This window comes from Ranitomeya variabilis, chromosome 4 (genome assembly GCF_051348905.1).
Source record: "Ranitomeya variabilis isolate aRanVar5 chromosome 4, aRanVar5.hap1, whole genome shotgun sequence".
Taxonomy (NCBI): Eukaryota; Metazoa; Chordata; class Amphibia; order Anura; family Dendrobatidae; genus Ranitomeya; species Ranitomeya variabilis.
In genome coordinates, this window is record NC_135235.1 from 732,971,349 (window position 1) to 732,996,022 (window position 24,674).

General features: G+C 43.2%; 1 protein-coding gene across 1 annotated transcript in view; it reads left to right on the top strand.

The window, feature by feature from the left end:
* LOC143767926 (uncharacterized) overlaps window positions 1–24,674 on the top strand; it is a 60,149-nt gene that overhangs the window by 17,106 nt on the left and 18,369 nt on the right. Inside the window, exons 7-12 of the mRNA XM_077256445.1 lie at window positions 4,296–4,456; window positions 16,665–16,811; window positions 16,941–17,120; window positions 17,204–17,327; window positions 17,411–17,508; window positions 17,706–17,796. Coding sequence (XP_077112560.1) covers window positions 4,296–4,456; window positions 16,665–16,811; window positions 16,941–17,120; window positions 17,204–17,327; window positions 17,411–17,508; window positions 17,706–17,796 — 801 coding nt within the window. The remainder of the gene's footprint in view (window positions 1–4,295; window positions 4,457–16,664; window positions 16,812–16,940; window positions 17,121–17,203; window positions 17,328–17,410; window positions 17,509–17,705; window positions 17,797–24,674) is intronic.

The following is a 24,674-nucleotide window of genomic DNA, read 5'->3' on the forward strand; positions in this document are numbered from 1 at the left end:
TGCCCCATAGAAAGCTGTGCCATATACAATGCTCTGCACCGTTGATTATTGCCCCATAGAAAGCTGTGCCATATAGAATGCTCTGCACCGTTGATTATTGCCCCATAGATGCTCCACATAAATCTGTGCAATATATAAAGCTGCTGCTGCAATAAAAAAAAAAATGACATTCTCACCTCTCTTGCTTGCAGCTCCTCAGCGTCCCGTCTCGGCGTCTCTCCGCACTGACTGTTCAGGCAGAGGGCGGCACGCAGATTAGTACGTCATCGCGCCCTCTGACCTGAACAGTCAGAGCAAGAGGACGCGAAGACGGAACGCGGACAGGTGACTATAAGATACTTACCAGCTCCCGGCGTCCCTGGCTCCTTATCCCGGACAGCTGGTCTCCGGGTGCCGCAGCCTCTTCCTCTGTCAGCGGTCACCGTTACCGTCATTAGAGGAATGAATATGCGGCTCCACCCCTATGGGAGTGGAGTCCATATTCATAACTTTAATGAGCGGTACCATGTGACCGCTGAACAGGGGAAGAGCTGCGGCACCGAAGACCGTGGGACGGGTAGGGGGAGTGTCAGGAGCGCCGGGACTAGGTGAGTATGCGACACGCTCTCTCCCCCTCACCCGCCGACCCCACCGCCGACCGTGACTCGAGTATAAGCCGAGAGGGGCAATTTCAGCCCAAAAATTTGGGCTGAAAATCTCGGCTTATACTCGAGTATATACTGTATATTGGGGAAACTATGCAAAGACTACAAACTAGGATGAATCTACACAGACACACAATCAGGAATGAAATGGACACACCTGTGGGAAAACATTTCTCTGGACCTGGACACAGTATGACAGACTTAAAAGTCTTAATACTAAAAGGTCATATTAAGGATGACAGAGAAAGAAAAATTTGAGAATTCAAACTAATGAAGATGTTCAATTCTTTGACACTAGGACTCAATTTAACACCTGGATTTATGAGTCACTACATGGACATAATTCACACCTCCACCAGACGGACTCCAGATAACTAAAGGTACCTTCACACTAAACGATATCGCTAGCGATCCGTGACGTTGCAGCGTCCTGGCTAGCGATATCGTTGAGTTTGACAGGCAGCAGCGATCAGGATCGCGCTTAGTAACCCGATGTTTACCCTGGTTACCATCGTAAAAGTAAAAAAAAGAAACACTACATACTCACCTTCTGATGTCTGGCACACGTCCCTCGCCGTCCGCTTCCTGCACTGACTGAGTGCCGGCCGTAAAGTAAAAGCAGAGCACAGCGGTGACGTCACCGCTCTGCTGTTAGGGCCGGCACTCACACAGTGCAGGGAAGCGGACGCCGGGGGACGCGAATGTAAGTATATACTGTTTGTTTTTTTACATTTTACACTGGTAACCAGGGTAAACATCGGGTTACTAAGCGCGGCCCTGCGCTTAGCAACCCGATGTTTACCCTGGTTACCCGGGGACTTCGGCATCGTTGGTCGCTGGAGAGCGGTCTGTGTGACAGCTCTCCAGCGACCACACAGCGACGCTGCAGCGATCGGCATCGTTGTCTGTATCGCTGCAGCGTCGCTTAGTGTGAAGGTACCTTAAGAACATCATTCCCACTGCGTCTCCATTTGAAAGAAAATGCCTAATTAGATTTTCTTGGTTTATCTTTAGGAGGCATCACACCTCCCTCCCCTGAACAGATGTCCTACTGTAGTATTCCTTAAGTGTTGTACTTTTTTCTCATTAACCTATTTGTAATCTTGCCTGAAAGAGCCACTGTGCTCTGAAAGCTGCAAACATATTATTTTCTGGTTAGCCAATAATGGTATCACTCCTAGAATACTTTTGTCATCATTGGGCAGAAAGTATTCACATCGATTGTACAATAACAGCAGAGTTTCCCTTTATCCTGAAATTTCAATTTCTTTTAGAACCAACTAACATCAAGGAAGATTGTGATAAACTGCATAAAATCCATTACACCTGTGCCATGATATATCTCTAAGCTGTGGGTGGCTGATGGCTGTAATCTACATTTATTCTTGTCTGCAGGAGATGTGTTGGCATGGCTCGAGCCCTCGTTTCATGGCTTCACTCCATGTTATAAATGACATTATGTTTTGGATCCTAAGGAATTCAGATTACTGTACAATCTCTCCTGAAATCGGGAGCAATATTATATTCTCTACTCTTCTGGTCAGGACTCATAGTAGCCTCAATGGTCCGCCATAAATGAGTGCAACTCCGGTTTAATGTTGAAGTTCTTCCCTCGTACATACGTTGTTGTTGAGAATGTAACATATAGTAAAAAAAAAGTGGTGGGAATGATGTGCCTCTCTATGTGAGTCTGTAACTCCCTGATAGTCTTAAGAAAAAAAAAAAAAGCTCTCCATCAGTGACCTGTCATAAGCCAATACAGCTGCATATGTAATCAGGGCACCGCATAAAGCCCCACCCACAGTCATGCCCACAGCTCCACCCCAGAGCACGAGAATCTCATTAACTGAAAGCTACAAATACAGATTAAGCAACAACCACAAGACAGATTTCATAACCTTGTATCAATGTAATCAGTATAACGGCATCAACCTGAGTGTTTGTAGGTTACTGTGCCCAATCTTGCTGATAGGTTCCCTTTAAGACACCTCAGCTCTGCACTATTATACACAGTTCTTTTTAAATGTGTAATATTTCACAAGCTGAGCACAGAGGACCAGAGGAGAACAACGTTGTTTCTGGCAGATTCCGGCCATATGCTTTGAGCTTTAGTAGGGTGTGGTACTTTCCAAATGGCTGAAGTAGGGAGCAGATTACTCCAGCTGGACAGAAGGAACAGATCCCAGAGGAGATTTGACACACCATATGCAGAAGCCCTAACTAGGGTTTATCGAATAGCTTCAGATAAGTGCTTATCCGAATAGCTATAGCGCTTCCTGAATAGCTACCTTGGTAACCTGGATACCTGTAGCGCTCCTGATAATGAACTGTTCGGTGTCGCTGCTGCATGTTTCGTGGCTGTGTGACAGTCACAACACATGCATGGATAGCCCCAAAACAGGTACAGGCTTTGTGTGTACTGTATGTGTTGTGACTGTCACACAGCCACAACACAGGCAGCTGAAGCCCTGAACAGATGATTATCGGGAGCGCTCCATGTAACAAGGTTCCCAAGGCAACTATTCTGTAAGCGCTATAGCTATTAGGATAAGGAGTTATGCAAAAGCTATTCGATCAACCCTAGCCCTAATATATCTAAATGACAGAAAACCAGAACAGTCGAAATCCCAAAAAAGTGATTCCATTTTATAAATTAATTCACTGAGGGTTATCATCTATACACACGTGGTCAAAATTGTTGGTACCCCTCGTTTAATGACAGAAAAACACACAATGGTCATAGAAATAACTTGACTCTAACAAAAGTAATAATAAATAAAAAAGATTGTAGATGCCTGTGATACTTAGTGGACACACCTTGATTTAAAATGTCCCTTTTGTCACATTTTCAGGGGTACCATAATTTCTGGTCCAGGCCTATTTCATGAGTTTTATTCTTTCTTAATTCTGTGGATGCATGGTTGAAAAGCAATGTCTGACGCTCATTTGTTCATTTTCATAGATAATTTATCATTACTTTTGTCAGATTCAAGTTATTTTGGTGACTGTTGTGGGATTTTCTGTCATTAAACGAGGGGTAACAACAATTTTTACCACGTGTGTAGGAGGACTGAATATTTTGATTCCACAGCCACTTTCCAGAAATTAACATGCAGTGGAATTTGGAGAGTGAAAAATTACACATTTGCCATTTTATTACCCAGCACTTAGTGCCCAAATTGTGCTCACTATAATATTGCTAAATACAGGGATCCTAAATGTTGCTTGAGCACACTGCAAGACTCAGAAGTGAGAGCAGATTTTCCTGGATTGGTTTATGGAAACCCTCTTGCATTTCAACAGCCATTGAGCCACTAATAGTGTGGGAACCTCTGTTTTTCCATTGACAGGTGATGGACCTGAGTGGGGACTTGTTTTTTGTGAGATGAGAATTGATATTATTTTCGCCTACATAGCATTGGTTGGTTTCTTTTTATTCAATATTTGGGAGACAGAATAAACACAGTTGAACACCACGCACTACTGATTAATCTAATACGGTTTTCTATTAGACTGTGAACTGTCATTATCTTGGTAAATAATTCCAGTTTTTTACATAAACTGTACATAAAAATGGCAAGCTAAGTAAAAAATGTTCAAAAATATAAAATTCAAGGATATTTTATTCAAAAATAATTGTTTTTTTCTTAGCAGATAACTGTACCCGGAGATCAGAGGGACAGCTGACATCTTCAGTTTTTAAATCAGATGATCTCAAAATCCCACAGGATGCAACTGTATTGAATGCCATGACTTCAGATATACCATCATCCCTTCACAGCAAAGATCTGTCATCTGATCCTTTGAAACAGGTCCTGTCTTCTGATTTATTACTGACTACAAAGGAAAATGAAAGTCACAAAATAAGCATTAAAACACAAGCTGCTCCTAAAGAAAATAAGTCATTTTCACATTCAGTATATGGAAATACCATAAACCAAAGAACCCACACAAGGGAGAAGCCTTTTTCTGTTCAGAATGTAGGAAATGTTTTAACCGAAAATCAGATTTGGTTGTGCACCATAGAACTCACACAGGGGAGAAGCCTTTTTGCTGTTCAGAATGTTGGAAATGTTTTAACCTAAAATCACATTTGGTTAAGCACTAGAGAATCCACACAGGGCAGAAGCCGTATTCATGTTCAGAATGTGGGATATGTTTTATCGAGAAATCAGATTTGGTTGAGCACCATAGAACTCACACAGGGGAGAAGCCTTTTTCCTGTTCACAATGTGGGAAATGTTTTAATCACAAACGTAGTCTTCTTGTTACACACCAGAGAACTCACACAGGGGAGAAGCCATTTTCCTGTTCAGAATGTGGGAAGTGTTTTTACCATAAAACAAATTTGTTTAAGCACCAGAGAAGTCACACAGGAGTGAAGCATTTTTTCTGTTCAGAATGTGGGAAATATTTTAACCATAAATTTATTCTTGTTACGCACCAGAGAACTCACACAGGGAAGAAGCCTTTTTCCTGTTCAGCATGTGGGAAATGTTTTAACCACAAATGTAATCTTGTTACACACCAGAGAACTCACACAGTGGAGGAGGATATAGGCCCCACAGCCTAAAAACAGCAGCCTGCAGCTGCCTAGAAAAGGTGCCTCTATTAGAGGCACCTTTTCAAGCGCTTTGCCTGGCTCTTCCCACTTGCCCTGTAGTGGTGGCAAGTGGGGTTAATATTTGTGGGGTTGATTTCACCTTTGTATTTGTCATGATCTCTTAGCCGCGGCCAGCAGTTTGTCACGAAATCCACAGGGATTCCTGACCACTGCCACCAATATGTCACGGATTGGGGTGACTTTAGACCAACAGACGGCTATCACATGTGCAGGGGGCTTATCTTAGTTATCCCTCCACTGCCACAATGTGATAAAAAAAAACACACACAAAGTTATTGACCTCTTAGTTTACAGCAGGGGCTTATTTTAGGTATCCCACTGCTCTTCATTATACCATGTACTGCAGGGATTTGTGTATCCCGCTTACAGTTCCACTTAAACCTTGCAGCTCTCTGGCGCCCCCCTTACTGTCAGGTCAGATTAGGTACTGCACCTAGGGTAAATATTCGCCAGAAAGGCTGCCTGCTTTGTACTGGCTATTGGGTACGCTGCAGCGACGCGATAAACTACTTCCGCTCAGGCAGGAACAATAATTATCAAGCCGCAGTCGCTACAGTGACACCCAAAGGCCTGCACAGTACACGGTATTACTGCCACCAGCTTCGATTAAACGGGACCGAAGCTAACCCAAAACAGTAGCGTAATTTCCCTTCAGAAGACTTAGGGTACGTTTTTAGAGCATGGAGAAAGAACTGGCATGAAATAATATACCCCACAAAATGTAGGCAGTGCTTTATCAAAATATTTTACAAAGATGTTACCAATGAGACAATTGCAAATATGTACAAGGTAATTATAAAAAAAACAGGGAATAACATGAGAAATAACACTTACAGTTGTTCAAAGCATTGCAGGCAACAGGCTAGGGGAACTTTCCATCTATCCCAGTGCATCAGGGCGTGCACTCTGGGCTCTTCAGGTAAAAACTCAAATCTCACTCTCTTGGACGCCGGCCAGCACTTAAAACCTACAGCCTGTGACCTCACAGAAAGGACTGGCTTTTCCAAACCCTCCTCTCTCTACATTCTGAGTACTTCAACCTTAAATTTATCTACTTTCTATAACTTCACTACACAACATGTCATAGTCGTAACAAACCCATTAGGAAATGTGCTCCACAATTGTTAATGCCATCCAGTGTACATCTTGCCACATGTATGCAGTCCTTGACCAGCCGGTCGAGGGTGCATACTGCTGTGCGAGATGTGAGCACATTGTGCGTTTGGAAACCCAGATACTGGATCTAAATGTGCAGCTGGCAACACTGAGATCCATAGACAACATGGAGAGGAGTCTTCTGCTCACAGAGCAGACGCTCAATGGGATAGATGAGGAGGGGGATGGTAGGATGGAGCTGCAGGACAGTGTGGCAGTTAGCTGGGTGACAGATAGAAGGCGGGGTAGAGGGAAGAGTGCCAGGGAGGCTAGTCCTGATCTGGCACACCCCAATAAGTTTGCTAAGTTGGCAGATGAGGGGGGTGCCAGTACAGGGGTAGCACTGCTGCAGCCAGGCATGTCCTCTGAAAGCCGGAGGAGTGACTGCTCCAGTAAGGAGGGAAAAAGGAGAGCAGGGCAGGCCAGACAGGTGCTGGTAGTGGGGGACTCAATTATTAGGGGAACAGATAGGGCAATCTGTCACAAAGACAGGGATCGTCGGACGGTGTGCTGCCTACCTGGCGCTCGAGTCCGACACATCGCTGATCGGGTGGACAGATTACTGGGAGGGGCTGGCGAGGACCCAGCGGTCATGGTGCACATTGGCACAAATGACAAAGTTAGAGGTAGGTGGAAGGTCCTTAAAGATGATTTCAGGGAATTAGGCTGCAAGCTGAAAGCAAGGACCTCCAACGTGGTATTTTCCGAAATACTGCCTGTACCACGTGCCACGCCAGAGAGGCAACGGGAGATTAGGGAGGTTAATAAGTGGCTCAAGAATTGGTGTAGGAAGGAGGGGTTTGGGTTCCTGCAGAACTGGGCCGACTTCTCAGTTGGCTACAGGCTCTACGCTAGGGATGGGCTGCACCTCAATGGGGAAGGTGCAGCTGTGCTGGGGGAGAAAATGGTTAGAAGGTTGGAGGAGTGTTTAAACTAGGGATTGGGGGGGAGGGTATTCATTTTATAGGAGGGGAAGATAGTGCAGATAGAGACCTGGGCACAAATAAGGAAGTTGGGGGTGGCGGTGGCATGGGGGGTGGGGTTAGAACAGTTAGTAATTTAAGAAAGAATAGAGGTACAGAGAGTAACATCAAGTGCATGTATACTAATGCCAGAAGCCTCGCCAACAAAATGGATGAATTAGAACTAATGTTGTTGGAGCATAATTATGACATGGTGGGGATATCTGAGACGTGGCTGGATGAGAGCCATGACTGGGCTGTTAACTTGCAGGGCTATAGCCTTTTCAGAAATGACCGTACAGATAAGCGAGGGGGTGGGGTGTGTCTGTATGTAAAATCGACCTTAAAACCCATCCTGCGTGATAATATAGGTGAATCTAATGAAAATGTAGAGTCTCTGTGGGTGGAGATAAGGGGAGGGGGAAAAAATAATAAATTACTGATAGGGGTTTGTTATAAATCTCCAAAACTAATGGAAGCAATGGAGAATATCCTCGTAAAGCAAATAGATGAAGCTGCGACTCAAGGAGAAGTCATTATTATGGGGGACTTCAACTACCCTGAAATAGATTGGGGAACAGAAACCTGCAGTTCCAGCAAAGGTAATCGGTTTTTGACAACTATGAGAGACAATTACCTTTCACAACTGGTTCAGGACCCAACAAGGAGGGGGGCACTGCTAGACCTAATATTAACCAACAGGCCAGACCGCATATCAAATATAAGTGTTGGGGGTCACTTGGGGAATAGTGATCACAAAATAATAAGTTTTCATGTAACCTTTAATAAGATGGGTAGTAGGGAGGTGACAAGGACACTAAACTTCAGGAGGGCAAATTTCCAACGGATGAGAGAGGATCTTGGTGCAATTAACTGGGACGATATCCTGAGACATAAAAATACACAAAGAAAATGGGAGACGTTTATTAGCATCCTGGATAGGACCTGTGCACAGTATATACCGTATGGGAATAAACATACTAGAAATAGGAGGAAACCAATATGGCTAAATAGAGCTGTAAGGGGCGCAATAAGGGACAAAAAGAAAGCATTTAGAGAATTAAAGGAAGTAGGTAGTGAGGAGGCATTAAATAAATACAGAAAACTGAATAAATTCTGTAAAAAGCAAATCAAGGCAGCAAAGATTGAGACAGAGAGACTCATTGCCAGAGAGAGTAAAAATAATCCCAAAATATTCTTTAACTATATAAATAGTAAGAAACTAAAAAATGACAGTGTTGGCCCCCTTAAAAATAGTCTGGGTGAAATGGTGGATGAGGATGAGGAAAAAGCCAATATGCTAAATGACTTTTTTTCATCAGTATTTACAAAAGAAAATCCCATGGCAGACAAAATGACTAGTGATAAAAATTCCCCATTAAATGTCACCTGCTTAACCCAGCAGGAAGTACAGCGGCGTCTAAAAATAACTAAAATTGATAAATCTCCGGGCCCGGATGGGATACACCCCCGAGTACTGCAGGAACTAAGTACAGTCATTGATAGACCATTATTTTTAATCTTTAAAGACTCCATAATAACAGGGTCTGTACCACAGGACTGGCGTATAGCAAATGTGGTGCCAATATTCAAAAAAGGGGCAAAAACTGAACTCGGTAATTATAGGCCAGTAAGTTTAACCTCTACTGTGGGTAAAATCCTGGAGGGCATTCTAAGGGATGCTATGCTGGAGTATCTGAAGAGGAATAACCTCATGACCCAGTATCAGCACGGGTTTACTAGGGACCGTTCATGTCAGACTAATTTGATCAGCTTCTATGAAGAGGTAAGTTCAGGACTGGACCAAGGGAACCCAGTGGACGTAGTATATATGGACTTTTCCAAAGCTTTTGATACGGTGCCACACAAAAGGTTGTTACATAAAATGAGAGTAATGGGGATAGGGGAAAATATGTGTAAGTGGGTTGAGAGCTGGCTCAGGGATAGGAAACAAAGGGTGGTTATTAATGGAGCACACTCGGACTGGGTCGCGGTTAGCAGTGGGGTACCACAGGGGTCAGTATTGGGCCCTCTTCTTTTTAACATATTTATTAATGACCTTGTAGGGGGCATTCAGAGTAGAATTTCAATATTTGCAGATGACACTAAACTCTGCAGGGTAATCAATACAGGGGAGGACAATTTTATATTACAGGATGATTTATGTAAACTAGAAGCTTGGGCTGATAAATGGCAAATGAGCTTTAATGGGGATAAATGTAAGGTCATGCACTTGGGTAGAAGTAATAAGATGTATAACTATGTGCTTAATTCTAAAACTCTGGGCAAAACCGTCAATGAAAAAGACCTGGGAGTATGGGTGGATGACAAACTCATATTCAGTGGCCAGTGTCAGGCAGCTGCTACAAAGGCAAATAAAATAATGGGATGTATTAAAAGAGGCATAGATGCTCATGAGGAGAACATAATTTTACCTCTATACAAGTCACTAGTTCGACCACACTTAGAATACTGTGCACAGTTCTGGTCTCCGGTGTATAAGAAAGACATAGCTGAACTGGAGCGGGTGCAGAGAAGAGCGACCAAGGTTATTAGAGGACTGAGGGGTCTGCAATACCAAGATAGGTTATTACACTTGGGGCTATTTAGTTTGGAAAAACGAAGACTAAGGGGTGATCTTATGTTAATGTATAAATATATGAGGGGACAGTACAAAGACCTTTCTGATGATCTTTTTAATCATAGACCTGAGACAGGGACAAGGGGGCATCCTCTACGTCTGGAGGAAAGAAGGTTTAAGCATAATAACAGACGCGGATTCTTTACTGTAAGAGCAGTGAGACTATGGAACTCTCTGCCGTATGATGTTGTAATGAGTGATTCATTAATTAAATTTAAGAGGGGACTGGATGCCTTTCTGGAAAAGTATAATGTTACAGGGTATATACACTAGATTCCTTGATAAGGCGTTGATCCAGGGAACTAGTCTGATTGCCGTATGTGGAGTCGGGAAGGAATTTTTTTCCCCATGGTGGAGTTACTCTTTGCCACATGGGGTTTTTTTGCCTTCCCCTGGATCAACATGTTAGGGCATGTTAGGCTAGGCTATGGGTTGAACTAGATGGACTTACAGTCTTCTTTCAACCTTAATAACTATGTAAACCCAGCATTCATCTCGGATTAACGTGGGCATTCTAATGAGATCAAATATGTCCTGTCTGGGATACATATTTACCGAGAAATCCCTACTTCTTTGCCAGATGGAGTTAGAAACTCGTCTTTAGAGTGCTGGATAGATGCTTCGATGGAGATTAAAAATATATGTTTTTGTGGTCTTAACTTAAACGGTTTGCGTAATATCTTAGAAAAACAGAACAAAGAACTTTCATAGATTCTAGAAGTTTCTACTCCAGTTATAGCTGGATAAGAGCTTACACGGCAGGAAATGCCGGTCGTAAATACCTTGGCTCTCATAACACCCACACTCTCTGAGAAGGAAAGTCAGGAATTTGCAGCTACGAGCTGTTGCTGAATCACTCCAAGGAGGGGGGCTTAGCCCACAGCATGCTAGCAAGAGAACTAAACTTATGATATTTCATACCATCATGACAGTATTGTTAGGTGACATCAATCCCAAGGCTTAGTAATGGAGAGGTGTCTATAAGACACCCATCCATTACTAATCCTATAATTGTATGGTACATAAAGACACAGCCAGACTAAAGTCCTGTATTTGAAAAAATGACACAGACTCCTTTATTATTCTCAATTAAACCATACTTACTGCATACCCTAATCCCAGCAAAGCCCTTGTTCTCTTGTAGTAAAAATAAAATAAAAAACCAACAATATACCATACCTGTCTATTGTTCTGTCCAACGCTGTAATCCATGTCTGGGGGCTAAATAGTTTTAAACTTTGACGGTGCCAAGATGCAACCGTCCCGGCTGATAGCGCAACATCATTCACCAGCGGTGACATCAAGTCCGGGCTGAACTTCGGTGACCTCATGACCATGGGAAAATGCCAGTGATGATGTCACTCTGGTCAATGATGCTGCGCTCTCAGCATCTCATTTACCAGTGGCTTTCAGCCGGGGCGGTCACATCTTGGCACCTTCCAGGTTGCAAACTAGCCCCCAGCCATGGATTACGGCGTGGGAGAAGCTGACGGACAGGTATGGTATATATGTATTTTTTATTTGTATTACAGGAGATCGAGGGCTTCACTGGGATTAGGCGTATTAATAAAAATGTAAAACTGTGTTTAGTGTTATTTCATATAAAAGACTTTATTCTGATTGTACCTTTATTTAACATGTAACTATAGGATTAGTAATGGATAGGTGTCTTATAGACACTTATCCATTGCTAAGTTGTGAGCTTGATGTAACCAGACAATAGAAAGGTGACAAACCCCACAAATATGAACCCACTTGCCACCGCTACATCTAATATGTGCTTCTTTGTTGGGCACCTGCATGCTGCTGTTTTTAGGCTGGGGGGGCTATATAAATGGCCTGTTACCAGCGTGAGAATACCAGCCCTCGATCCCAGTTATCCCAGTGAAGCCCTTGATCTCCTGTAATAAAAATAACATGAAAAAAAAAAACAATGTACCATACCTGTCCTTCGTTTTGTCCCACGCTTTAATCTATGTCTGGGGGATAATTAGTTTTCAACCAGGACAGCGCCAATATGTAACCGTTCCGGCAGAAAACCACTGGTGAATGAGCTGCTGCCAGCACACCATCATTCACCAGCGGTGACTTCATCTTTGGCATTTTCCCACGGTTCGGAGGTCACCGCAGTTCAGCCTGGCCTCGATGATGTCACCGTTGGTGAATGATGTGTAAGGAGAAGCACTGGACTGCAAGATCCTGCACTGCACCGGGCCCGGAACTGCTGAGGCTGCTTCCCTTGTTGTCCGGGGAAAGGCTTAAAAGCCCTGACTGAACCCCTGACCCAGTAGCAGGGCACGTGCCCAAAGAAATGCACACTCTGAAGCAGTCAGTTTTGGCACGGGCAGAGAACGAGCATCAGGCTGAAGAGTGTGCTCCTTCCCTTGAGCACCCACGCTGCGTTGCTCTGCGCCCACCAGTCCCTGCCGTCACCCAAGTGTCCAGGAAGGACCGAGCAGTTGGGTGTCCTGCCTTCACCAGACTGGGAGCTACCGTGTGTTCCTCATCTGTGAGCACAATGCCCGGGCTGCTGAGAGAGAGCCGTGCACCAGATAGACTTTTGTGGCCTGACCAATTAATCCTCGTGGACCACCCTACGCCGGATTCTGGAATTGCTGCGGCCCTGCTGTGGCCCGCACCAACCTATGGACTAGGGGCTCAGCGGAAGGTACCAGAGACCGACTGGTGCTGCCAGAAGAAGGACCGTTGCATGATAGATCCCAATGGAGCCACACCACCTGCTGCTGGCACCATTGTCTCCAAAGCTACAGCTAAAGACTGAGAGGCCTTTGATACGATAAGTGATTTTCAGGAACTGCCATTATTATGTTTACTGCTCACTTTTGTTGCTTATCCGCCACTGTACTGTTCAACCTCCCTTTGTATCTCCCTACGAGGAGTTTAACCCCTGTTATATTAAATCTGTTCAAATTGTTAACCCTTGCTCTGCCTCTCTTGCATCACTGCATCCCACAACCTGCTCACAGATGCTGCGCTCTCAGGAGCTCATTCACCAGTAGTTTTCAGCCGGATTGGTCACATCTTGGCGTCATACTGGTTGAAAACTAATTATCCCACAGATATGGATTACTGCGTGGGACAGAACGACGGACAGGTATGGTATATTGTTGGATTTTTATTTTATTCGCTGGGATTAGGCGATGCAGTAAGTATGGTTTAATTGAGATTAATAAAGGAGTCCGTGTCATTTTTTCAAATAAAGGATTTTAGTCTGGCTGTGTCTTTTACCATACAACTATAGGATTAGTAATGGATGGGTGTCTTATAGACACCTCTCCATTACTAAGCCGTGAGCTTGATGTCACCTAACAATACAAAGGTGACATCAACCTCACAAATATTAACTCCACTTGCCACCACTACAGGGCAAGTGGGAAGAGCCGGGTAAAGCTCCAGTAATGGTGCATCTAATAGATAGGCCTGTCTCTCTCTCTTTATCTATGGTGCTGGTCAGGCAGTGTGGAGGTCAGATATGAAATGTCTATGTTTGGACCTGGTCGACCTTTATTTGCGCATAACCTTTCTGGCGCCATGGGATTGATTCAGAAATGCTGCAGGTATGGTTTTTATTCAATATGGTCCTGCTTTTAATACATTTAGGAGGCCGTAATGGCACAGCGAATATAATAAAAAAACGTAGAGTGGGATTAATGTGGTCTTGGTTCTAACATATTAAGGAGGCCGTAATGGCACAGCGAATATAAAAATCGTAGAGTAGGACTGCCCCATGAGAATGCCTTGACGTGGCGGGGTGGCTCAAACAATTGATCAATTGTTTGCTATATGTCTCATTTTGATATACAGTTAGAAATTAATATGTGCATGTGCACTTTTTGTATTGCTTTCTGACCACAAACAGCGCTGGCTTCTCCCCTTTTGATCTAATAGATGCGCCTTTTCTGGATGGCTACGGGCTCCTGTTTTAAGGTTGGGGGGACTATATCAATGACTGTGGAGAAACGGGGTCAGTGGGTGCTCTCGTCCGCTGGCCCGGCTGTCTTTAGCAAGACTGCATGGACCAGGGCTCATACCACTGAACGCCCGCTCTATCTCCCGGTGGGCAATACACTACACAGACAACACAGGGTTAAGGTAAAACAGTGTGGCAATACTTTATTGAACTAAAACACACCATAGCAAACAGAACGATCCCACCATTTACCCCAAGATGGTGCACATTACAGGGTTTCACCCTTCCGCTGACTCACCGAGATAATGGTAGATGTTACATCCGAGCTCCCAGGGTCGCTACTCCATCTGTGGTATGCACACAGAGAGGAGGTAACAACAAGCGTAGGGAGATATCCGAGAGCAGTCCTGTGTTCTTCAGCCGGGTCCGACAGACCCTCGGCTAAGATCCTGAAGAGTTCCTTACCAGAAGAAAAGAAGTCTCTTTTATACTAGAGGCCTGTAAGCTCTTTTTAGAATTACCCAGGGTCCTTCAGTCCAACATCAAAATAAGGTAAACAATGGTGATGGGATTACGTAGCACTATTAGCATATCAGCACACATGAATAAACAAAGCTTAACACACCCTATGCATAGTCACTATTACAGACTTAGGGTACTGTCTCACAGTGGCACTTTTGTCGCTACGACGGTACGATACCGCTGTGTCTGACACGCAGCAGCGATCAGGGACCCTGCTGAGAATCGTACGTCGTTGCAGATCGTTTGGAACTTTCTTTCGTCGCTGGATCTCCCGCTGTCATCGTTGGATCGGTGTGTGTGACACCGATCCAACGATGCGTTCGCTTGTAACCATGGTAAACATCGGGTTACTAAGCGGAGGGCCGCGCTTAGTAACCCGATGTTTACCCTGGTTACTATTGTAAATGTAAAAAAAAAAAAACGTACATACTCACATTCCGGTGTCCGTCAGGTCCCTTGCAGTCCGCTTCCCGCTCTGACTGAGTGCCGCCGTAAAGTGAAAGCAGAGCACAGCGGTGACGTCACCGCTGTGCTCTGCTTTCACTTTACGGCGGCACTCAGTCAGAGCGGGAAGCGGACTGCAAGGGACCTGACGGACACCGGAATGTGAGTATGTACGTTTTTTTTTTTTTTACATTTACAATAGTAACCAGGGTAAACATCGGGTTACTAAGCGCGGCCCTCCGCTTAGTAACCCGATGTTTACCCTGGTTACCCGGGGCCTTCGGCATCGTTGGTCGCTGTAGAGCGGTCTGTGTGACAGCTCTCCAGCGACCACACAACGACTTTCCAACGATCACGGCCAGGTCGTATCGCTGGTCGTGATTGTTGGAAAGTTGCAGAGTGTGAGAGTACCCTTACACAGTATGTTAGATAGTATATCAGTTGGCAAGTCTGTCTTCTTGACCCACCAGCCATAAACACTTAAATTCAAAAGCCAATATACAGATAAAAAATCAGTTCTTTTTGGTTTCCAAAAACATGATTGTCTGGGAAATTAAGATACAATCTGTTTTCTTCACAATGACCCCTTACCAACCTGAGAATACCAGCCCCCAGCTGTGAGCTTTAGCAAGGCTGGTTGTCAAAAATGGGGGGACCCCATGCCATTTATTTAAATTATTTAAATAAAAAAACAGCATGGGGACCCTTCTATTCTTCTTATCTAGCCTTGCTGACGCTGACAGCTGAGGGTTGCAGCCCCCAACTGTGAGTTTTGTTTGGCTTGTTAGTAAAACCTACGCTAGTTTTTTTTTTTCTAATTGTTTATTTACAGCGCAGGAGCAGCTAATGAAAACTCCCATCCGCAGCTCCTCCTCTCACTAATTAGTAGCTGCAGGTATCAGATGATGGGAGCAGTAGTCCCATCAGCTGACACCAGTGACCGGAGGTAAACTTTATACCTCCGATCACAGCTGGGAGCTCTGACCGGCGGGAAGGATTTCCCCACCGATCAGAAGTGGTGTTTGCCCCATTGTCATGCACATGACAGCGCAGCAAACACCCAGTATTCGGACAGCCGAACCCGAACAGTAACACTGATTTTCTGGTGAAGTCCGTGTTCTGTGTCGGTGCCCGAACAGTAGGTGTTCAGTACGGATGCCGAACTTTACTGTTCGGGTTTTCCCATCTCTATTTGTGATCAGATAATTTTGTTTGCGGTGTTTGTGGAAACAAAAAAGCTTTTATAAAAGCCTCAAACGTCTGTGTGTGAATCAGAGCTGAGATCTAACGTGATAGAAGATTACAGTGCGGGGAAGACGGGAAACCTTCATATAGAGGCCGGTGGTGATGGAGTCAGTGACCGACTCTGGACAAATATGTTTCTAGAGCCGTAGTAGGAGATGAAGATGTCGTCCTCATCATGAAGTCGTTATTTCTCCTGTCACATGTAATGAATATCTCCTGCAGTATTGCTAATGCCGATTCCAGTGTCGGGAAATGAGACGAGAATTAGCGTTATGGAAGATGAGTCTATGAGAAACGTATTCAGCTGCCAACTCCGAGGAAGAAACTGCTTGTTGTCTGTGGCCTAAAATATATAGGTTTTATTAGTAGATGTAAAGAAGAAAACTGAATACTGTAAAATAATAAATCTCATATGTTTCCCCTTATTATCTCCAGTAATTGTATTATTACACAGGATTTTTATGATGTTACATCGGCTCATCTTCTTCTCATTCAGGTCTCTACAATATCGGATCCTCTCGGTGAAGATCTACATAAGAAAATTTTCCTGATTTATCCATCAAAGATGGATATGGACAGAGACAAGATGGCAGAGAAAATATTACACCTCACCCTAGAGATCCTCTTCCGGCTTACTGGAGAGGTGAGAGATTCTGATGATGTCACATTACATCATTCTCATCTATGGGAATAACAAATGGATAGAACTGGAGAGGTGAGGACTCTGGAAATGTCTGTAGTGAGATTTATTAATGTGTCTCTCCATAACCAGGATTACACAGTAGTGAAGAAGACCTCTAGTGAGAGTTGTCAGGACCCTGTGTCTGAGGGATGGGGAAGACCCCTGAGCCCAATCATGGGTCCTCCACCTCACCCCCTGATCCATGAGGACATCAATGACCAGAAGATCCTAGAACTCACCTACAAGATGATTGAGCTGCTGACTGGAGAGGTGACACTGCTGGGAATGCTGGGACATTATACAGTAACGCTATGAAGGGATCGGAGGGATCATAGTATAATTGTATGTGTCAGGTTCCTATAAGGTGTCAGGATGTCGCCATCTATTTCTCCATGGAGGAGTGGGAGTATTTAGCAGGACACAAAGATGTGTACAAGGACATCATGATGGAGGTTCCCCAGCCCCTCACATCACCAGGTAATAGACAGGACTAAATACACATGGCCTATAATTATCTGTATGTAAAGAATGAATTCAGTCCCTGTATGTGTTTCCTCCAGATCTATCCAGTAAGAGGACAACACCAGAGAGATGTTCCCGTCCTCTTCTTCCACAGGACTGTAAACAAGAAGATCCTAATTTTCCTCAGGATCATCAGGTAGATGGAGAGAAGGTGTCATGAGATCTCCCCTATGATGTGTAGATGGCTGTGAAGGTCTTGTGCTCAGTCTTGTTTTATCCCCCAGTATTATGTTTTATACTTGTGTAATGAGAATGGTGGAGATGGCAGGATTAGAGCTTATCATAGATGTGACTTCTCCATCTGTCTGTGATTTTTCTCAATATTTGTTTCAGGGTGAAGATCTGACCCATATTAATACTACAGAGACATATGTGAGGGGTGATGAGTGTTGTAAAGAGGAGATTCCTACATATGACTACCCAGGTGAGTAGTAACCACTAAATGCAGAGAAGTCACAGATTCTTCTCAGTCACCGTCTGTGGCTACTTTGTCCGTGGTGTAGTCCGGCTGTATTACCATGATCGCCATTTTGCCTCTAGACCACAACATTCTCCTCCATTCAAAACTGTTCAAATGACTTTGGGCATTAAAGCCCTTTTATATAGAGCTTACAACCTGGAGGATCCACCTACCCTCTGGGGATAGAAGACGGTGACCGTTACCTGCCCAGATCTGTAAACTACAAAGCCAAATGACAGCACACGTAGAATGTACTGACAAGTTAGAAAATCACTTGAGGAACATTATTATGATGGGCCTGTAAGAGAAAGCGGAGGGTAATGATGCTGTTGGCTTCCTATAACCCTGATATCTTATTTTCTGAATCTACCTTCTCTCCCTTCTGTGCTGCTGAATGTGCTCATATGGTCCCTACAAGACCAGGTCCAGTCTTTCTGGCCAAACTTTGCTTTAACCCCTTAAGCCCCAAGGGTGGTTTGCACGTTAGTGACCAGGCCAGTTTTTACAATTCTGACCACTGTCCCTTTATGAGGTTATAACTCTGGAATGCTTCAACAGATCCTGATGATTATGACAGATCCTGATGATTATGACATTTTCTCGTGACATATTGTACTTCATGATTGTGGTAAAATTTGTTTGATATTACCTGCTTTTATTTATGAAAAAAATGGAAATGTGGCGAAAATTTTGAAAATTTCACAATTTTCCAACTTTGAGTTTTTTTGCCTTTAAATCACAGAGATATGTCAAACAAAATACTAAAGAAGTAACATTTCCCACATGTCTACTTTACATCAGCATAATCTTGGAACCATAATTTTTTTGTGTTAGGGAGTTATAAGAGTTAAAAATTGACCAGCAATTTCTCATTTTTAAAACCAATTTTTTTTTTTTCGGGACCACATGACATTTGAAGTCATTTTGAGGGGTCTATGTGATCGAAAATAACCAAGTTTGACACCGTTCTAAAAACTGCACCCCTCAAGGTGCTCAAAACCACATTCAAGAAGTTTATTAACCCTTCAAGTGTTTCACAGGAATTTTTGGAATGTTAAAAAAAAATGAAAATTTAACTTTTTTTTCACAAAAAATTTACTTCAGCTCCAATTTCTTTTATTTTACCAATGGAAACAGGAGAAAATGGACCCCTAAAAGTTGTTGTAAAATTTGTCCTGAGTACGCTGATACCCCATATGTGGGGGTAAACCACTGTTTGGGTGCATGGCAGAGCTCGTAAGGGAAGGAGCGCTGTTTGACTTTTCAATGCAAAATTGACTGGAATTGAGATGGGACGCCATTGTTGCGTTTGCAGAGCCCCTGATGTACCTAAACCTTGAAACCCCCTGCAAGTGACACCATTTTTGAAAGTAGACCCCCTAAGGAACTTATCTAGATGTGTGGTGAGCACTTTGACCCACCAAGTGCTTCACAGAAGTTTATAATGCAGAGCCGTGAAAATATAAATTCTTTATTTTTTTCACAAAAATTCTTTTTTAGCCCCCCAGTTTTGTATATTCCCAAGGGTAACAGGAGAAATTGGAAGACAAAAGTTGTTGTCCAATTTGTCCTGAGTACGCTGATACCCCATATCTGAGGGGGAACCACCGTTTGGGTGCATGGCAGAGCTCGCAAGGGAAGGAGCGCTGTTTGGAATGCAGACTTAGATGAATTGGTCTGCAGGTGTCACATTGCGTTTGCAGAGCCCCTAATGTACCGAAACAGTAGAAAGCCCCAAAAGTGACCCCATATTGAAAACTAGACTCCCCAAGGAACTTACCTAGATGTGCTGTGAGAACTTTGAACCACCAAGTGTTTCAGTACAGTTTATAACGCAGAGCCGTGAAAATAAAAAAAATTGTTCCCACAAAAATGTTTTTTTAGCCCCCAAATTTTTATTTTCCCAAGGGTAACAGAAGAAATTGGACCCCAAAAGTTGTTGTCCAATTTGTCCTGAGTACGCTGATACCCAAATATTGGGATAAACCCCTGTTTGGGCGCACAGGAGAGCTCGGAAGGGAAGGAGCACTGTTTTTACTTTTTCAACGCAGAATTGGCTGAAATTGAGATGCGTTGCCATGTCGCGTTTGGAGAGCCCCTGATGTGCCTAAACAGTGGAAACCCCCAATTATAACTGAAACCCTAACCCAAACACATCCCCTAATCCTATTGAAAAAAATAGTTTTTGCGTCTCCACATTTTGAGAGCTACAATTTTTCCATATTTTGGTCTACAGAGTCATGTGGGGTCTAGTTTTTTGCGGGACAAGTTGACATTTTTATTGGTACCATTTTCGGTACGTGACATTTTTTGATCGCTTTTTATTCCGATTTTTGTGAGGCAGAATGACCAAAAACCAGCTATTTGTGAATTTCTTTTGGGGGAGGCGTTTATACCGTTCCACGTTTAAAGCAGTTTTATTCTTCAGGTCAGTATGATTACAGCAATACCTCATTTATATCTTTTTTTTATGTTTTGGCGCTTTTATACAATAAAAACTATTTTAAAGAAAAAATAATTATTTTTGCATCGCTTTATTCTGAGGACTACAGCTCTTTTATTTTTTCGCTGATGATGCTGTATGGCGGCTTGTTTTTTGCGGGACAAGATGACATTTTCAGCGGTACCATGGTTATTTATATCCGTATTTTTTATCGCGTGTTATTCCAGTTTTTGTTCGGTGGTATGATATCAAAGCGTTTTTTTGCCTCTTTTTTTTTTTCTTTTTTACGGTGTTTACTGAAGGGGTCGTTACGGATGCGGCGATACTAAATGTGTACTTTTATTGTTTGTTTGATTTTTTTTTTTAGATGAAGAAATGTATTTCTGGGAACAATTTTTTTTTTTTTTTTGGTAATTTTTTTTTTTTCTTTACATATGTCAATTTTTTTTTCTTAACTTTATAACATGGCTCCGGGGGGGACATCATATTATAGGATCAGATCGCTGATCTGACACTTTGCAAAGCCCTGTGTCAGATCAGCGATCTGATGTGCACTGCGGGAGGCTTGCAAGCGCTAGCTCTGAGCAGGCGCTTGCAAGCCACCTCATTGCAGGACCCGGAAGCAGCCCCGTGGCCATATTGGATCCGGGGCCTGCAGGGAGGAGGAGGTAGGAGACCCTCTGAGCAACGCGATCACATCGCGGTGCTCCGAGGGTCTCAGGGAAGCACGCAGGGAGCCCCCTCTGCTTCCCTATCATGTTTGCAGTGTTCCGGGGGTTAATATGCCAGGAGCGGTCCGTGACTGCTCCTGGCACATTGTGCCGGATGTCAGCTGCGATAGTGAGTGCGGCCGATCGCATATGACGTACTATCTTGTCCCTGGGAATAAAGTCCCAGGTCACCTCGACGGGATAGTACGTCATATAGGGTTAAGGAGTTAATGATCGACAACATTAATTGAGCAGTGAGGGCCAAGTGTGAATTTCTGTACAATAACAAAAATATTTAGAATTGAGAGTCCTCAGTGGTTGATACCTTGCAATGGCTAACTGAAAAGATGGTAACTAATTGCAAGCTTTCGAGACTACGCAAGTCTCTTCATCAGGCGAAGACTAAAAGAAATTCTGAAGAATCACATATTTATGCACAACACATCACAGAAAAAAGACAAAACCATGGATAAGACAGGTGACGAGGCAGAATTACCATGAGTGATAAATAGTTATGTCCATAAATATTGGACCAGTTCTTAGATAAGGAATGTTTTATTGTCCTCTGGGGTCTGGTTCTGTTGTGATGATCCCACATGGTCTGAGGGGCAAGTTCCTTAGTTGATGTAGAAAGACATAAATCCATGCGACACATTCATTCCTGCACTAAGACTGTCAAAGGTCGTCATCAGTTTATATTCCCATACTCTTCTGTCTCTCTTAGATTTGAAGCTACCTTTTAAAACAAGTAATTTCATGTCCATAATGTTATGATTTGAGAGACAAAAATGTATTGCCACAGGTAGATCCATTCTTTTTTCTCTTATTGTATGGCGGTGAGAATTCATTCTTGTTCTAAGCTTTTGCCCTGTCTCCCCCCACATACAGACCCCCAGTTGGACATTTAGTACAAATAATTAGGTACACCACATTAGAAGTGACGCAGCTGAAAGTACCTGGGATCTTGTAGTCCTGATGTGAGTTGGGGATCTTTATCTTGTCCGTATTCATTAAAAATTGACAGGTTTTACATTTTTTTTTCTAGTTGCAAGGAAAGGTTCTTGCAGCTTTTGGAGAGGACAGGGAGCTTCTGACAATGATACTTCTTAGATTTGGGGGTTGCCTAAAACACAGTAGTGGGGGGAGGTCTGGAAAAATGGATTGTAATCGGGCTTCTTTTTGTAGTAAAGGCTGTAATTTCCGTGCAGCTCCCCTTAGCACCTCCAGATTTGGATTGTAGGTAACTACTAGAGACACCCGGTTGTTTTCTTTTGTAATGTAGCAGGTGATTCCTTGATATTCTGGTGGCTATTGTAATCTGGTTTTCAATTGTTCTAGGATGGTAGCCCTGATTCAAAAAGGTCTTTCTGAGGCGACCAAGGTGTTCATCCCTATCCATGGGGTTGGAACATATGCGATTGCATCTGATGGCTTGGCTGTAGACAATAGAGTTTTTAGGTGTTTTGGATGGAAACTGCCCCATTTAAGGTATGTTGGACGGTCGATTGGCTTCTGATACAGGGATGTCTCTATTTTATTGTTCTGCAGCTTAATGATGGTGTCCAAAAAGTTAATTTCAGTACAGGAATAGTTGAGTGTCAAGTTGAGGGTAAGATGAAATTGATTAAACTGTTCATGGAACGTCTTTAGCTGTGGCTCAGACTCCGTCCAGATGATTAACATGTCATCAATGTAGCGGTATACAAAAAAACCTGTTTGGGAAAGAAGAACAGACAAATCGCGGCGCCCTAAGTGCGTAAACACAATATTATAGTCTTTAAAGGGTGCACAATTTTATGCACTCACCTGATAAAAGACTGAAATGGCTTTAGATTATGTATCCTCAAAATTCCCTCTGAGATACTTTTCAATATACAGGGCTTGCAGCTTGCCTCGGGTGGATCCAAGTGAAAGAGCCAGAGTCCGGCTCACACAGGATGAGTAATACAAGAAAAGCACATCCAGCCCATGAATGGCAGCGCTTCCCAGGACTCACATTCAAAGATGATATTTCATATTTTTTTACAAATCCCCTTTGTACTGTGTTTTTATGATACCTGAAGAAGGATATATACTGTATCCGAAACGCGTTGTATCTCTTCTATTTTAAGTTATGAAAAAAAAAATATATGAAATATCATCTTTGAATGTGAGTCCTGGGAAGTGCTGCCATTCATGGGCTGGATGTGCTTTTCTTGAATCAATGTAGCGGTAGTAGGCCAGAGGCCTGATGGGACATGAGGACAAAAAGTCGCTTTCAAGCTTGGCCATGAAAAGATTTGCATACTGTGGGGCCATTTTACTTCCCATTGCTGTGTCAGTCTCCTGTAGATAGATCTTCTTGTCAAATTCAAAGTAATTGTGGGTGAGGATGAATTTTATAAGTTTCACCACAGAATCCGCTTCAGTCCCTGTGTTTTCCAGGAAGAATTTGCAGGCATTTAATCCATCCTGGTGTGGGATATTGGAGTACAAAGATTCCACATCCATGGTGGCCAGGATGGTTCCTTCTGGTAGAGGACCTATTGCTGATAGTTTATTCAATAGGTCAGTTGTATCCTGAATGAAGCTGCGTGTATCCTTTACCAGGGGTTTAAGAATACCCTCTACCCATCCAGATACCTGCTCAGTAAGGGTGCCCACACATGAATTGATTGCTCTTGTCTGTTTGCTTCCTTCATATAGTCTGATGTGTTCATCATGACTATTGCACCTCCCTTGTCAGCAGGTTTGATGATCATTTCTTTGTTGGTCTTCAGAGACTGTACCTTTCTCTCCTAGGCACTGATGTTGGATGCTTGTCTTCTGTTAGTATCTGTTAGTTTTTACCGAAGGTAAAAAGAGAAAAAGTAGTTCGCACTCACCAAGCCCGCTGCTGCAAACAAGTCTTTATTAGGACAAGGACAGGGAGAACATGATGTCTGAAGGATGACAGCTGTTTCGCGCTACTTGTTTGCAGCAGCGGGCTTGGTGAGTGCTAACTACTTTTTCTCTTTTTACCTTTGGACAACATGCACTTTTTTGGATAAGCACCCCTTGTGCCCCTGCAAGGTGTAGGAGGCAGAGGTACTGGTACAGCACATTACAGCACGCAGATAGGTGATCGCGTTTTGCCAGCAGTGCGGGTATTTGCATTTTCTTCTTTTTTTGGACTTTGTGGATTTTATCAAGTGTCTGAAGGTGTCTATATATTTATCCAAATGAGGGTTGCATCCAGGTGGAGGTGTCCAGTCTACATACAGGAAAGATATATATAAATATGTGATTCTTCAGGATTTCTTTTAGTCTCGCCTGATGAAGAGACCTGAGTAGTCTCGAAAGCTTGCAATTTGTTGCCATCTTTTCAGCTAGCCATTAAAAGGTATCGACCACTGAGGACTCTCAATTCTAAATATTTTTCTATCTACTGGCTTACACGGTACCAAGATATATATCTTTCCTGTACAATAACAGGATGTACAATAACAAATTGTATTGTGGTACCGTGTTAGCCAGAAAAATCGATGTGAATACTTTTCTGCCCAATGATGACAAAAGTATTCTAGGAGTGATACCTTTATTGGCTAACCAGAAAATAATATGTTTGCAGCTTTCAGAGCACAGTGGCTCCTTCTTCAGGCAAGATTACAAATGGGTTAATAAGAAAAAAGCACAACATTTAAGGAATACTACAGTAGGACATGGCTTCA